Source organism: Gopherus evgoodei, chromosome 3 (genome assembly GCF_007399415.2).
Source record: "Gopherus evgoodei ecotype Sinaloan lineage chromosome 3, rGopEvg1_v1.p, whole genome shotgun sequence".
In the NCBI taxonomy this organism is placed as follows: Eukaryota; Metazoa; Chordata; order Testudines; family Testudinidae; genus Gopherus; species Gopherus evgoodei.
In genome coordinates, this window is record NC_044324.1 from 186,983,574 (window position 1) to 186,999,787 (window position 16,214).

At 44.3% G+C, this 16,214-nt stretch overlaps 1 protein-coding gene across 1 annotated transcript in view; it reads right to left on the reverse strand.

Moving 5' to 3' along the window:
- Positions 1–12,173, reverse strand: part of LRPPRC (leucine rich pentatricopeptide repeat containing) — a 164,957-nt gene extending 152,784 nt beyond the window's left edge. Inside the window, exon 1 of the mRNA XM_030557665.1 lies at positions 12,011–12,173. Within this exon, the coding sequence (XP_030413525.1) occupies positions 12,011–12,144 (134 nt within the window). The 5' untranslated portion in view covers positions 12,145–12,173. The remainder of the gene's footprint in view (positions 1–12,010) is intronic.
- Between the last annotated feature and the right edge of the window lie 4,041 nt (positions 12,174–16,214).

The window sequence follows — 16,214 nt, forward strand, 5'->3', positions numbered from 1 at the left end:
CTTCCTGAATTCTCACAGGAGTATTAAACACTATAAAATTTTAAGGCTCCTTTACATTGTCAGAGTGATGTAAACAAGCCTTTTGTAAAGGACAGCATGTCCTTATAAATGTTTATGGTGCATTAGTGATTAGAACCACTGCCTATCATTCTATTCTATTCTAGTTTATTCTTTTCAGCTTAAGTGATTAGAACTGGTCTAAATTTTTGGACTGAAAAAATGTCCTATCAAAATGTGCTCCATGAACTATCTGCTACTGACCTTTTTGGAGATGGTCAGTAGCCAGTATAAATTGTGAATTTGAGTCCTCAGCCCTCATTTGCTCTTCAGTTGTTTATGATGTAACGCTGAGCATATGGCTGCATATTACTTGTTGACTAATAATTAGAAGGGTCAATACTAGCTACATTACTATTACCCAGAGGGAGTTTGGGGATTTCCTCTAATGCTCCCCACTCCTGTTCTACATGCAGTGTATTATAGTTTAAATAAATTACCAGAATAACTGAAACTAGCTGGATTAGACTGCATTAATTTTGACAACAAAATATGCAGAATTTTGCAAAATACTGTTCACAGAATTTTTAATATTTTTGTGCAGAACTTTAAAATTTTTGGCACAGAATTTCCCAGGAGTAACCCATTCACCTCAGATAAAGTATTCTTACACTGGGCTAACTATATCAGGTTGTTTTTTTTTTAATTATTGCATTTGAGATCATAGACAGAGGAACAGTTACACAGGAATCAGAGTCTGTCAAATGTTATCACAGATAAATAAAATTAAAACTCACTAAATTATAAACACACTACACAGGAAAGTTTAGTTTGATCTTTTTACAAGTTAATATTTAGCACAGTGATTACAAATTCTTAATAAACCTTCCTTCTAGGGCTGTCAATCACAGTTAACTCAAGTGATTAACTCAAAACAAATTAATTTTTAAATCTACTTAATCGCGATTAATCACAGTTGTAATCACACAGTATAATAGAATACTAATTTAAATTTATTATAAATATTTTTGAGTTTTTCTACATTTTCAAATATATTGATTTCAATACAGAACACAAAGTATTCAGTGCTCACTTTATATTATTTTGATAAATATTTGCACTGTAAAAAAGAAACAAAATAGCATTTTTCAATTTACCTCATACAAGTACTGTAGTGCAACCTCATTATGGTGAAAGTGCAACTTACAAATCCATATTTTTGTTATATAACTGCACTCAAAAACAAAACAATGTAAAATTTTAGAACCTACAGATCCACTCAACCCTATGTCTTGTTTAGCCAATTGCTAAGACAAACAAGTTTGTTTATATTTATGGAAGATAATACTGCCTGCTTCTTATTTACAATGTCACTTGAAAGTGAGAACAGGTGTTTGTATGGCACCATTGTAGCTGGCATTTACATTCCAGATATGCTAAACATTCCTGTGCCCCTTCATTCTTCAGCCACCATTCCAGAGGACATGCTTCCATGCTGATGATGCTCGTTGAAAAAGTCTTGATTAAATTGTGAGCCGAACTCCTTGGGGGAGAATTGTATGTCTATAGCTCTGTGTTTTACCTGCATTCTGCCATATATTTCATGTTACAGCCGTCTTCAATGACACCCAACACATGCTGTTCAATTAAGAACAATTTCAGCACAATTCAACAAAATGTAAAGAAGGTACCAATGTGAGATTTCTAAAGTTAACTACAGCACTTGACCCAAGGTTTAAGAAAATGAGGTGCCTTCCAAAATTTGAAAGGGACAAGGTGTGGAACATGCTGTTGGAAGTCTTAAAAGAGCAACACTCGGATGCAGAACTACAAAGCCCAAACCAACAAAAAATAAAATAAACCTTCTGTTGGTGGCACCTGATTCAGATGAAGAAAATGAATGTGCGTCAATCTGCACTGCTTTGGATTGTTATTGAACACAACCCATCATCAGCATGGAAGCATGTCCTCTGGAATGGTGGCCAAATCATGCAGGGGTATACAAATGTTCAGCATATCTGGCACGTAAATACCTTGCAACTCCATCTACAACAGTGCCATGCGAACAATAAAGAGATTGCACTACAGTACTTGCATGAAGTGAATTGAAAAATACTATGTCTTTTATCTTTTTTACAGTGTCAATATTTATAATCAAATATAATATAAAATGACCACTGTACACTTCGTATTCTGTGTTGTAACTGAAATCAATATATTTGAAAATGTAGAAAGCATCCAAAAATACTTAATAAATGGTATTCTAATATTAACAGTGTGATTAAATATGCAATTAACCGTGATTTTTCAAAAATCTTGTAATTAACTGCGATTCATTTTTTTAAAATCACTAGATAGCCCTACTTCCTGTGCACTCAACTAATCTTCATTATAAATATCAATACATAATGCCAGTAAGATAGAAATGTGATACGTGAAATTCAAACCTAATTGGGATATTAGTGGTTCAGCCAGAATTAAGATAAGCTTTTTCCACACACTACAGAGATGTGCCTCTGGAGGGAGGTTTGTATTTCACTTAGATAAGGCAGTATTCTACCTGCAAAGAGAGCAATTTTATATTCTTTATTATGGATTGTGATGCTTTAAATTTCAGGCAGAATATCCGAAAGCTACCACAAGTTTTGTTCGATTATCGATGACAACCCAACACATGCTGTTCAAAGTGTTGGGGACAAAGTGACAAAGGACATCATTATTCCTGTAAAAGAACAAAGACTCTGATAAGATGACATGAAAATAAAAAATGCACATGAAGAATAGCAGGACAGTTTAGTGCCAGCTATACATTAAAGTTTGAAATTAAGTTTCTCCAGTAATATTAAAACAATCATACTGAATGCCTTCTCTCCATCTAATGCTAGCAGGTTACTTTTATCCTTTGGTTTAAAGATATATTAGTGTTCCACCTCTTATGATTTGTGTCTGTTCCTGGGACAGAGCCAAATTGGTGTGAACTGGTAGTAACTAAACTAATAGTTTGACTAGATAAAGGATATTGACCAGTACATTCTATGATCGTCTTGATTTTTAATCATTTGTACATACAGTTATGCTGGCCTCCAAAACTGGAACTGGCCAATTTTCCCCATTCAAGGATATAATAAGAGAAGATTTTGAAGGATTTGACACACTAAGCTCCTGAAGAAGACAATACAGAACTTCTTTCGAAAGCCATCCAGACCTTTTTTTCACCTGAAAGCGTTTCTTAGTGTTTTGAACTTTCATGTTATCTAACTTACAACCATATTTGCTTTCTACAGTAATGTGCGATTTTTAAGTTCTCCAAAAAAGTATACATTTGCACTATAAAAGGAGTTGCTGAGGGTTACAGTTTTTTGTAGATCTAAAATGGTTCTCTTGATTCACCATCAATTTATTCCGTTTATTCCATAATAATTGCAGGGAATAAGTGGGATGGGGTATTTTTGAAAGCATATGGCTACATTTATTTCAAATACCACTACTGGGTGGGTGAGAGGGACATGTTTGTCCTAGATTTGATAAAAGTGTAACTTGTCAACATTAAACTTATTCAGCTTGAACTCTTCAGATGCACTATTACTGATTTTTTCCTGCAATTCTCATAACTGCTCTACAGCATAAAACAGGTGCATTAGTGTACACACCTTCAATTAAAATGCTTGAAAAGGCAGAAATTAGTTTTGTTCCAAAGTGTTTTTCCACCAATCTGACCCTATCACCACCCCTACTCCTCCGAATCCTTCAATAGTTCTGTCTCTTAATATAAAAATACAAGATTCTCATCTGCAAGACCCTCTGCCTTCAAAATGTTTGCTCTCTTGTTCTCTTTCCCTAGTCCCCCTTTTTTTATTGCTCCCTTGGCTTCTCTTTACTTCAGTTTTGGCTACATGCCTCTTTCGTGCTGTCACAAATGCTTGGAACAGCTTTGATAACTTACACCATGAGGAACCTACTGTTCTCCTCCACATTTCTGCTAAAATGCACAACTCTTCTGCCTCTCTTCTTCAACAAACCCTACATCCTCCTTCCTGAATGTTGGTCTAGCCTTGTTTTATGTTTGCCTCCCATAAAATACAAGCACTTCCATACAAGAAGTGTGTGTCATTGAGGTTTATAACGCTCTTTGGAAAGTAATAGCACTTTTTCTTAAAAATAAAATACTAAAGCTAATGGAATTAGCATCCATTCCTGCATTAAGAGTTGTATTCGTTCTGCCAATCCAAAAAGACATTTTTAATTAACTACAGAAAACCAAACGTTGTACCCCTTGACGTTACTGTAAGTACTAGTGTTTAGCCAAATGGTTCACAAATACAATTAAAAGTGTTGAGTATATACTTCAATTAGAACAAAAATTCTACTGAACTGTATTATAATTGGCAATCTTGTCAATATGAAATCCCAGTAAATAGTTACTGTTGGCATTCACTTACAACCATAGCTACACAATTTATAGATACAGCTTAAATACGGAAGTACGAGAAAATGTAAATTATTTATTTATATTATAGTTGCAGCTAAAGACTATATTCAGGATTGAAACCTCACTGTGGGCATTAAACAAACACAAAATGGCCCGTCACAGCACAATTTACAAAGCAAAATTGAGACAAAATGTAAAAAAATAGTCTATGTTTTGCCAATACTGGCTTTTGCTATATATTGGCTGGGAAAAAGGAAATCACAATGTATTTGCCATACACTGAATGTGAAATTGTTTCCTTGTACTTGCTTACTGTGCATCCTGGGATTAATCCACTGTCCAGTCATTTCTCAAGGAAAAAGAGCACTGAATCCAATACAAGTTTTGCATGCAAAAGGACAGCAAGATCAGTCCTCCAAGATGGTGAACACAATTGATCCAAGTCTCTAGACCAGGGATCAGCAACCTTTGGCATGCAGTCTGTCAGGAAAATCTGCTGGCAGACAGGGATGTTTTGTTTACTTGCAGCGTTCGTGGTTTGGCAGATTGCAGCTCCCACTGGCCGAGGGGGCTGCGGGAAGTGGCAGCCAGTACATCCCTCAGCCCATGCCACTTCCAGCAGTCCGCATTTCCTTGACGAGGTTGCCGATCCCTGCTCTAGACATTCAAATAATCTTGGAAAGAAAGCTGCACTACAGGTACTTTTTTGTAACCATTTCATACAAGTAGTGGAGTAAGCTGCTTGGACCGTTTTGATGTCAGCTTGAAGACAAAAAAACAGCACCAGGAAAACTGATTCCTTTATCAATGGTCAATGCCTCCTCCGAGTGCCAACACTCAAACAAGCACTAATTAGGGCCTTCTTCAAGAACACCACACAAACCACCACCTTGATAACCCTACCAACCATCATAGCCATAAACCTTCCCCATTTATGTTTTGCTTTACAGAGCTTATATCACAATACCAGCTAGGCACTTGTTTATAGAATTTAAGACACATTTTAAGGAAAAGCAGCAAAGAGTCCTGTGGCATCTTACAGACTAACAGACGTATTGGAGCATGAGCTTTTGTGGGTGAATACCCACTTTGTCGGATTCACCCATGAAAGCTCATGCTCCAATATGTCTGTTAGTCTATACCATGCCACAGGAGACTCTGCTGCTTTTACAGATCCAGACTAACACGGCTACCCCTCTGATACTTTACGGAAAAGGTCATTTAAAAGGTCACAATGGTGCCGCTCCAGTTGTATCATGATTCATGTGTAGGTATAGAACATAGACTGCATTAGTATCTGTCCATTGTCAGGAGATCAACAGTAAAGTCATCAAGTATGGATACTTATTTTATTATATGGATCAACAGTTTGACAGTGGACCATGAGGCATTGTTTACGCTCTGACAGGCTCTGGCAGGAATGGATGAGATTGTTTCAGTGGCACTGTTCCTTCCGTTGAAAGGTTTTGTGTAACCGCTTGTTCATTCCTTACAACCTTATCATGTGGTCTCACAAGATTCCATTATACCACCACTCCTGGTCAGCGCACATTTGAGGCTATTAGAATAGAGTGCTAATTCTTTGGGATCACACAGCCATTAGCATGCTTATAAAGTCTGGCAATGCTGGTTGCCAGGAAGAAGAAACTAGAGAAATTGACAGGGATTTGTGACTACTCCAGCTAGTGCTGGAGTGCATCTACCTCTTACCAAAGTGGCTTGCAAATCTGGACTCCCAGTCAGTCATACTGGCTCATTCTGCTTCCCCAACACCCACCTCCTCAACAATCTGAAGTCGGCCTGAAGGCTCTCTTTTTACATGATGATTCAAATTTTGCCAGTCATCCACACCTGGTACCCGTAGGTAGTTTTTTTCCCCCTTTCTAGTGTTTATATGGTGCCCAGATACTGTAGTAATGAGAATCTTAGAAATGCATGAATTAAGGGATGTTTAAGGCAACATGTGAATTTTAAATTGGCGTCATAGGCTAAGATGTTATATAGCATGTCATTCTTTTAAAAAATTCAGTAAGCATATGAGAGAAAAGAAGTCATCTCTTCTATGCCCCTGCTAGCACAGAATATTGCTTATTGTGTGTTTGCTAGACTTATGTCCTATCTTTAGCTATCCCAAGCAATACAGTTGCATCAATATTCTTTGGAATATATTCCATACTATACTAGATCTCCCTGTGAGGTTACTGCGAGTTTAAATTAAAGACTTAGGACCCAAACAAGTTTAAGATGAGTACTCGTCACCTGTGTGGTGTAAAACTACACAATTTTCTTACCAAAAGAGGCCATTTCCAAAAGTTAAGGCTTGTACAGTTCACAACCCAAGCATGAGCTATGCCTTCGCTCAAAACTAATCCAGAGCATTGCCAAAGATGTAAGAACATTTAGGAACCTAAATGGCCCCTCAGTTTTACACCTTTACTCTTGTACCTTATATACATATACACACACACACACACACACACATATATATATATATACTGGGAATGCTGAATGCTTTTACAACAGTGACAATAAGAAAATAAACATTTCAGCAGAAATGCAGACATTTGTTTCAGGACATGAAGTCATGTGGCAACTAATGATTCCTTAAATGAAAAGCTAAATAGAGTATTCACAATCCAAGTGACTGAATTTAGCCAATCAAGTAGTAAACACAACAAAAGGAATAATACATTTCTAAATGGCTTGTCAGTTTATTTTTTTCCAACTTCAGTTTAGTTTTTAATTTCAGATAGTTTTTCACACAAAAAAATAGTAATACAACTTAGTACTACATATATATATATTCATCTTTGATGTAGGGGGGAGAAGAGACTGGGGACTGGGACTGTTCAGCTTGGAAAAGAGATAACTAAGGGGGATATGATAGAGGTTTATAAAATCATGAATGGTGGGGAGAAAGTAAATAAAGAAATGTTATTCCTCATAACATAATCAGCAGGTTTAACACAGTTCAAAACAAGAACTAAATAAACTCATGGTCCATCAAAGGCTATTATGCAGGATGGTCAGGGATGAATTGCGGTTGAGGTAGAAGTAGCCATCACTAAGAAGTGCCTCTGAATATTCCAGAGAAGTATGATTTTAATGTGATTATGCCTATGTTTATACAACAACATAAGAACAGCCATACTGAGTCAGACCATTCATCTATCTAGTTCAGCATCCTGTAACACTTCATTTACTTTCTCCACATTCATGATTTTATAGACTTCTGTCATATTCCCCTGTTGGGACTTGAAGATGGTTTCTATGAGCCATCGCTAAAGCTGACTTCAGGAAGTTAGATGAGAGAGATGGCAGCTGCACAAACACCGTCATCAGTAGCATCATGGCGCTCTCCCCCCACCACAGCACACTGGTCTGGATCCTCCGTGAGTTTCACAAAGGCCATCCCTGAGCAGCTGTAAGAAATATAATGCCCAATCCATGCCTTTTAGGGAAATAAAACAAGAAAGCTTTCAATTCTGCTGAAGAGTTTACAATTCCAAAGTCTTTGAAACAATGAGAGGACCAGACATGTTTTAGCCTTCACCTCATGTTTCCAGCTCAACGCTCTACAAACTCAAAGAAATTAGATCTGACTGGAAAGTGATCAGACTCATCCTGTGCCTAAAACAGAATCAGAGAAGGAAACTTGTGAATGGATCCCTCTTCCCCACTTCTTAAACGGTCAAAGAGTCTGCAGATGGTACATTATTCCTTGCCACTGATAAAATCTAGAAGTGTTGTTTTGCTAATAAACCCCTCTGTTGAAACCATGTTTCGTAGTGACTGACACCATCCAACACCATTAGATATAGCTCTCTTTACCTGCGCAAAGCTGCTCCCCTTCTTGACTAAAATAATTGAGGCCAACTTAAGGAAAGCTACTCTTCCCATACAATAGAGAAAACTGCAGTTCCCCTCAACTTTTAATAGCGATTCAGTTCACACATCATGCTGAGCACGACATACTGAGATCAAAGTTTCTATGGACTATTTATATCAGCACTGAAACTTGCTGATGTCCAAAGCTGTACCTTCATAGCAGAGATAATGGCTTGTTTGCTGCCTAAGAGAAAAAAATCAAAATGTCTAAAAGTTGCAAAATTACTTTCTGATGCAAAAAGTTATTTTCTAATGCAAGTGCAACATGCTGCATGGGTCTCATGGAGGCATGAGAATATGAATGTGCCTTACTGAATAGCCACATGAGAAGAGTACCTTGTCTTGCATCTCTTGTTTTCCCCATTCAGTATTTATTTATGATCATTTGTACTGTTATATACTGAAAACTCTTAAGGAATGCATCTGTAAGCCACATCCTCAAAGGGACTTAGCTGTTGTCATGCATATTCTTTAGGCACCTTGCCTCTAGTGGAATCCACAGCCCTGTAATGGGAATCTTGGCTCCCTATCCAATGCACGAGAAGAGTTAGGTGCCAAAAAACATGTTCCACAAAAGCCAGCATGCTAACTGCCGAGCTGCCTAAGCAAGGCAATAGGAAATGCTTATGCCTCATCCCACAGGGAGTTAGGCACCTAACTCTGGTTGGAATTCCCAGTCATGAACCCTCTTCTGCAGGTCAGCACCAGTGTTCCCTATTTTTTCCCACCCACGTGCAGAATGAATTTTGTTACGTGCACCAATATGGAGGTGATGTTTGACACATCACCTCCCTATTGATGCACATAACAAAATTCATGTAGTGGGGGTGGGGCTCAGGGGTTCAGAGTGTGGGAAGGGGCTCAGGGCTGGGTGCAGGGGTGAGTGCTTCAGCTGGGGGTGTGGGCCTGTGATGAGAGGCTCAGGGCTAGGGCAAAGGGTTGGGGAACAAATGGATATAAACTGGACACTAGGAAGTTTAGACTTGAAATTAGACAAAGGTTTCTAACCATTAGAGGAGTGAAGTTCTGGAACAGTCTTCCAAGGGGAATAGCGGGGCAAAACATATCTGGCTTCAAGACTAAGCTTGATAAGTTTATGGAGGAAATGGTATGATGGGATAACCTAATTTTGGCAATTAATTTGGCAACTGATCTTTGATTATCAGCAGGTAAGTATGCCCAGTGTTCTGTGATGGGATGTTAGACAGGGTGGGATCTGAGTTACTACAGAGAATTCTTTCCTGAGTGCTGGCTGGTAGGTCTTGCCCACATGCTCAGGGTTTAACCAACTGCCATATTTGGGGTTGGGAAGGAATTTTCCTTCAGGGCAGATTGGCAGAGACCCTGGAGGTTTTTCGCCTTCCTCTGCAGCATGGGGCACGGGTCACTTGCTGGAACATTCTTTGCAACTTAAGGTCTTCAAACTACAATCTGAAGACTTCAATAAATCAGACATAGGTTAGGGGTTTGTTACAGGAGTGGGTGGGTGAGATTCTGTGGCCTGCATTGTGCAGGAGGTCAGACTAGATGATCATAACGGTCCCTTCTGACCTTAAAGTCTATGAGTGCAAGGATCTGAGTGCTCCGGCTGGGGATGTGGGCCGGTGATGAGAGGCTCAGGGCTGGGGCCAGGAATGAGGGGTTCGGGGCTGGGGCAGAGGATCGGGGTGGGAGGATAAGGGCTCCAGCATGAGGCTGGGGATGAAGGCTTGGGGGGCAGACTACCCCAGGGCTACAGTGTAGAGAGAGGACTCCCCTCAGATCTCTCTCCCCCCAACAGCACCTGAGCTGGGGAGGAAAGAAGTGACTCTCCCCACAGCAGCAGCTCCGCAGCTAGGGCCACAAGATGAGCGCCTCTCCTCTCCGGCAGGTCCAAGGTTGGGCTAGGACAGAGAATTGGGTGTGGGGGTGAGGCCTCCGGCTGGGGGTGTGGGCCAGCGATATGGGGCTCAAGCAGAGGGTTGGAGTGGGAGGGTGAGGGCTCCAGCTGGGGGTGCAGGCTCTGGGGCCGGGCCAGCAATGAAGGGTTTGGGGTTCAGGCTGCCCCAGGGCTACGGTGAGAAGACTCCCCCCCGGGAGAGGTGCCCCTCCCCTGTCCACGGCAGGTCCAGGGCAGGGCTACAGCTGAGGAAGGGGCACATCTCCCCGAGCCGGTCCAGAACTGGGCTGGGGCCGGGGTGCGCACCTCAGTCATTTGTTGCCAGAAACACCAGAGGGCAAAGTGGCAGCACCCACATAGCCTTTAGCTCAGTGATTAGGGCACTCACTCAGCATTCCCCTTTCTTTGTGATGAGATTTGATTTTCCCACCTCTCAGATGAGTACTCTAACCACTGGACCAGAGTCACACATGCTCTCTCTAGCCAATGTATATTTAATCAGTCATACAAAATGGAACAGCTCCAACAAGAAAGACTGCGAGAGCCACATCAGAATACTCTAAATCCCAGAGACTGGGATACCGATCTGAAAGGGGAGACCCCTAAATTCAAATCCCTTTTGCATACCAGAAAGAGGGAGGTCTGGACACAGTTCCCCCAACATCCCAGTGGAGTGTCCTAACCATTAGGCTAAAAATGGTAAGGGTACCACCCTCTTAACAGCCATTTTGCATGGGATTAGGCATGCTCAGAACACCTCCTATAGGGAAGACCTCATTGAGGCCCCACTGGAACTTAGATATGAGAGGTTCCCAGGCATCTAGATTGAGATGGCTGCATGCATGCTCACTAGCACAAACTTGGGCACCTTGAGGGCTTTATCAGTGGAAATTTAAGGGCTTCAGGCACCCCCAGTGAAAGATGGAGGCTGAACTGGGGTTTGGCAGGTATGTAGTACGTAAATGCTGACTTAGGCACCTAACTCCTTTTGTGAATCTAGTCCTATCTCTCTACTTGTTTCTGTATAGTACCTACATTTTAGTGTGTTCCAAAAAATAATGAAAGTTGAACTGGGATAAGTGACCATCCCACCAAGCAGTGGAACCTGGAACTACCCCAAGGGAATTAAAATATCCCCAAGAGAATCAGAACAGAGGCAATGTGGTCTTATGGTTAAGAATGAAAAGGGGGAAAGCCAACCTGCGTTCTACTCCTAGCCCTGACCTGCTGCATGACCTTGGACGAATCACTTCACCTCTCCCTGCCAGTTTTCTCTTTGTCAGGCTATAAATAAGCTCTCTGGTAGAGAAGCTGCCCCCTCCTCTGTGCAGCTCCCAGCACAACAGAGCCGTATCTCGGGGGCCCTACCACTGCTACTGTAAGAGGAAGTGAGCTGTGCCAGCAGCAGCAGACCTAGTTTACTGTCCGCGTGGGACAAGCCAAGCAGCCCTGATCAGGCCCGCGGGTCATAAGCTTGGCTCTGAGGAAGGTCACCATGCAGAACGTGGCTGGTCCCTCCGTCCTTGACCAGCTCTTTACAACCACAAAGGGGCTTGCGGGGGCTCGGGGAACCCCATGCGGCAGCGCCCATGCAGGGCGAGACAAGGGCTGCCCTGCCCGAAGGAAGGGACGAGGAGCGGGCACAGGGGCTCGACAGCGCTGCCCGGGGGAAGGGGCTGGGCTGCCGCAGGGCCCGGCGTGGAGGGAACCGGGGTCGCGGTCCCAAGGCCCAGGGATAGGCAGAGAAGGGGGCAGAGCTGCAGGTCTGACCGGGCCCACGCGCTCCCCCGCGGGCCGCGCCGAGCCCGGGCACTCACCTGCCAGGGGCTCCCACCAGCCCTGCGGCGCGGGGCGCGGAGTGGTGGTGGGCGGCGGCTCCCCGCGGCAGCCGCAGGAGGAGGTGGGAGCAAAGAGGCCGGAGCCGGCAGGCCGAGTTCAACAGCGCAGCCATTATCCTCACACACGCAGCGGACAGGAGGGGCACGTGACCACTCCAGACTCAACCACGCTGAGCCGGCGGTGGGGGGGGTGGAAGAGGGCACGCCCCTCGGGCCAACCCATCCCGCAAGGAGAAACCACTAACCTCAGGGGCGTGACCGTGTCAGGCTCTCTATAATTGGCTCCCATGGTGTCAATTTTCTGTTGGTCGAGCCTGCTCCCCCCTCCTCCCAAATGGCACAGCCCCAGCACGGCGGCGCGCGGTACACCTTAACCCTGGGTTAGAATAGTTCGCCGGGCCGGCCAGAAACAAGCCCGAAGTTTTCTGAGCCAAGGCCCAGCGGCGAAAGGCAAGCAGAGACCCTGGCGAGGGCAAGAGGAGAACGGGATGCCGAGGGAGAACGCGCCGCGCTGGGCGGGCGGACGGACGCTCCCTCAGCCTCCGCAGTTGATTTCGGGACGATTGGTGGTCGGCCCATAGCGGGACCAGGCCCCAGTCTCGGTCTGTCCTCGCGCGCCTGAGAAAGGACGTCACGTGTCTGTAGCCTGATCCGCCAACACTACGCGAGCCAGCGGTCTCGCCCATCAGCGCGGCTCTCTCGGCCCCCGCCCCCCGCTGGGCGGAGCTTGGCGGTAGGCGCGTGGCTGAGGGCGGGGCTCGGAGACCCCGCGGCGCCGGGCGCGTGCAGAGAAGTCTCACCGAGGCGTGGGCCCGGACTGTGCGCGGGACCCGGAGCTGTCACTGCCCCGCCCCCCCCCGAGCGCGCGACTCCGTGTGAGCGGCCCGCGGGAGCCCGGGTGGTGGCTCAGACTAATGAGAGTTACAGGCAGCGGTGTGGGAGCCCTGCCAGTGCCAGAGCAGCAGAGCAATGCGGCGGGAGGTTGAGAGAGAGGCGGCTTTGCGTTTACACAGCCCCCTTCGGGTCTGGGAAACTAGTGCACATTCTTGCAGGCATGAGCTAGGATAGATCAGTCAAGGTAATTTTTAAAAGATTAAAATGCGCTCCTCTTGTGCGCCCTCCCCCCAAAGAATTATCTGCCCTGGCTGTGGCACAGATTCTGCTTAAAAATATTTCCTCCTATGTTTAAAGGAGTCTGTCTAGAAAAGTTGCCAACTTGGAAACCTGTTGTTAGAGTCCACTGTGGTCAAACCATGTTACATAACACAGTGTGGTCCAGCGTGTGTGGACTGAGTAGAGCAAAATCGTACAGTAGAACCTCAGCATTACCAACACCTTGGGAATGGAGGTTTGTAATGCTGAACCAAAAGTTATAGCGGTTCTTTCAAAAGTTTACAATTGAACATTGACTTAACACAGCTTTATGTCTTTACTAGGCAGAAGAAAAATGCTGCTTTTAACCCTCTTACTTTAACATAAGCAAAGAAACAGTTGCCTTACCTTGTCAAATCTTTTTCTTAAGCTTTCCTTTTGTAGTTCATTTAATACAGTACTGTACTGTATTTGCTTTTTTTTTTTTATCTCTGCTGCTGCCTGATTGCATACTTCCAGTTCCAAGTGTGTGGTTGACCAGTCCGTAACTCTGGTGTTTGTAACTCTGAGGTTCTGCTGTAGATAGTTTGTTTTGATTTTTAAAGGTTTTCATTTATGGCCTGGTACTGAACATAGTTAAATCAGGAGTAACTCCAAAGACAATAGAAAAGTTTCACTTCTCCAAGAATGGTGTGAGATCAGGATCTGGCTCTTCAAGGGTTGTATTCATTAATTATTTTGATAGTACCTGAAGTGTGTTAGGGCAGTGGTGGGCAAACTACAGCCCACAGACTGGATCTGGCCCATCAGGGCTTTGGATCCGGCCTGTGGGATTGCCACCCTTGTGGCATCGCAGGCCTCATGCCGCTCCTGAAAGCAGCCGGCACCACGTCCCTGCAGCCCGTGGGGGGCTCTGTGTGCTGCCCTTGCCTGCAGGCACTAACCCCCCACAGCTCCCATTGGCTGGGAATGGGGAGCTGCGGCCATTGGGAGCTTTGGGGGAGGTACTCACAGGCAAGGGCAGTGCGTGGACCCCTCTGCCCCCCCCCAGGGGCTGTAGGGATGTGGTGCTGGCCACTTCTGGGAGTGGCATGGGGCCAGGGCAGAAGGGGCTGGAGCCCTCACCCAAACCCCTCCTGCACCCCACACTCCAACCCCCTGCCCTGATCCCCATGCCGTATCCCCTCTCGCACCCCAACCTCTTGCCCTGAGCCCTCTCCTGCACCCCTACCCCAGCCCTACATTCATGGCCCTGAATGCAATTTCCCTACCCAGATGTGGCCCCCAGGCCAAAAAGTTTGCCCACTCCTATGCTAGGCTGTACAAACAAATCACAATCCCTGCTCCAGTAGGAACCATCTGGGATTCCAGGATGCAGTAGCAAAACCTGATAGCATCTAGGATGACCTACCAAACCACTCCTGACTCCTGCAAAAACCTAGAACAGTTGAAAAAGATTGTAACTAGGCTTCTGTTCCATGGTATAATTTTGCATCTAATACATTGCACTTCCTGTATTATAGTTTTGCATGTTAAAGCTAGTTCTGGGATTTAACTATAAACTACCGACTTAGACAAGAAAGTACACGTCTAACTAAGTTTAAATGACTATTTTCATAGAAATACTTATAATTATCTTCACCATGTGTCATGTGTTGTAACGACTCCGGGGGCAGATTGAATTTATCAAATCAATTACAATCCTGTCTTTTGATTAACAATCAGCCATTATCTGTTATGCTGTACAGTAATAAGTTCCCTTCCCTTTATAGTTATGACAAGATCCATGAAGCGGCTTAGGCTTTGCAATGCTGAGCGTCACAGTGCCTAACTTTTAGGTGCCTGGAAAGTCACAGGAACAACACTGCAATCCATAAAGTCAAGCTACACTTCCTATACAATGAATAGGGAGCAATAGGCAGCTAAGAATGGAATCCACAAAAGCTCAGGTAGACAATGGGAGCTGCTGACAAGAGGGATGTGGCCTGAGTCCTGCCCCTCACCAACATAAGTGACTGTCTCTTCTTAGCAATCCACAAATGGGAACCAACCATCTGGACTCAGGTCGTTTGGGTGCCTAAGGCCTTTCTTGCAGGAATGAGTTAGGTGCTTTCTTTGCTTCACCCAAAATGACAGTAAGAGGAATCACCACTACCTCGCACCTTGTAACTTTTAGCCCAGTAGTTGGAGCACGCACCTGGAATGTGGGAGACCCAGATTCAATTCTCCCTTCTCTACCAGAGCGGGAGAAATAATTTGAACAGGAGCCCCCCACCACTTAAGAGAGTGCACTAACCTCTGGGCTATGGGATATTCTGAAGAGGGCTCCTCAGTCTTTCCTGTCGAAGTAGTTCCATTATGGTTTAATGAAGCAGTGATTGGAACAGGGGGCCTGGACCCTGGGTCTCCCATCGCAGACATGGGTGCTCTAACCACCAGACAAAAGAGTCATTGACCTTCAATACCATTAGATGGAATCCTATAGATGAGAGTGGATGGGTTGTAAAAGGAGGTGAAAGGCTTGCACATTTTAGCAAGTGTAGGGTTGGCAGAGTAAAGGCATGTGTGTTAATGGGGCATAGTGGGGCACTGCTGAAAGAGTGCAGTTAAGTTTGCCTGGGCGACCTTAACTCTGCACGCCCTGGTTTTCTGAAGTTTGGGTTTTGTTCAGCATTCTGGAAAAGGATGACCTACAACCAAGCAACCCTAGCTCTGTGTTAATGTAGTTTTTTTGCCATTGAATTTCCTAGTACTTTTAACAGGAAAAGGTGTTATGTTAGTAGTCATTTAGGCAGCCATACACATCATGTCCTACACTTAACATACCGAACCAGACTGGAGTCAGCAATCTCTGTGTCGTGGTATACTTCTTACTCTCCCATAAACTTCTGCAATTTCATGGTCTAGGAATGGCCCAGAAGCCTACACATTGGCAACCCTGGCAATGCACATATTTCTTTCCCCTCAGCAGTCAGGTTTGGAAATGACAGTGCCAGTTCCTTACGTGCTGCCTGTCTTTGGAAACACCACATTAATCTGCCCAAAGGTCAGGAAGTAGCCACTTCCCATGCCCCCACCTTGCCCAGTGCTA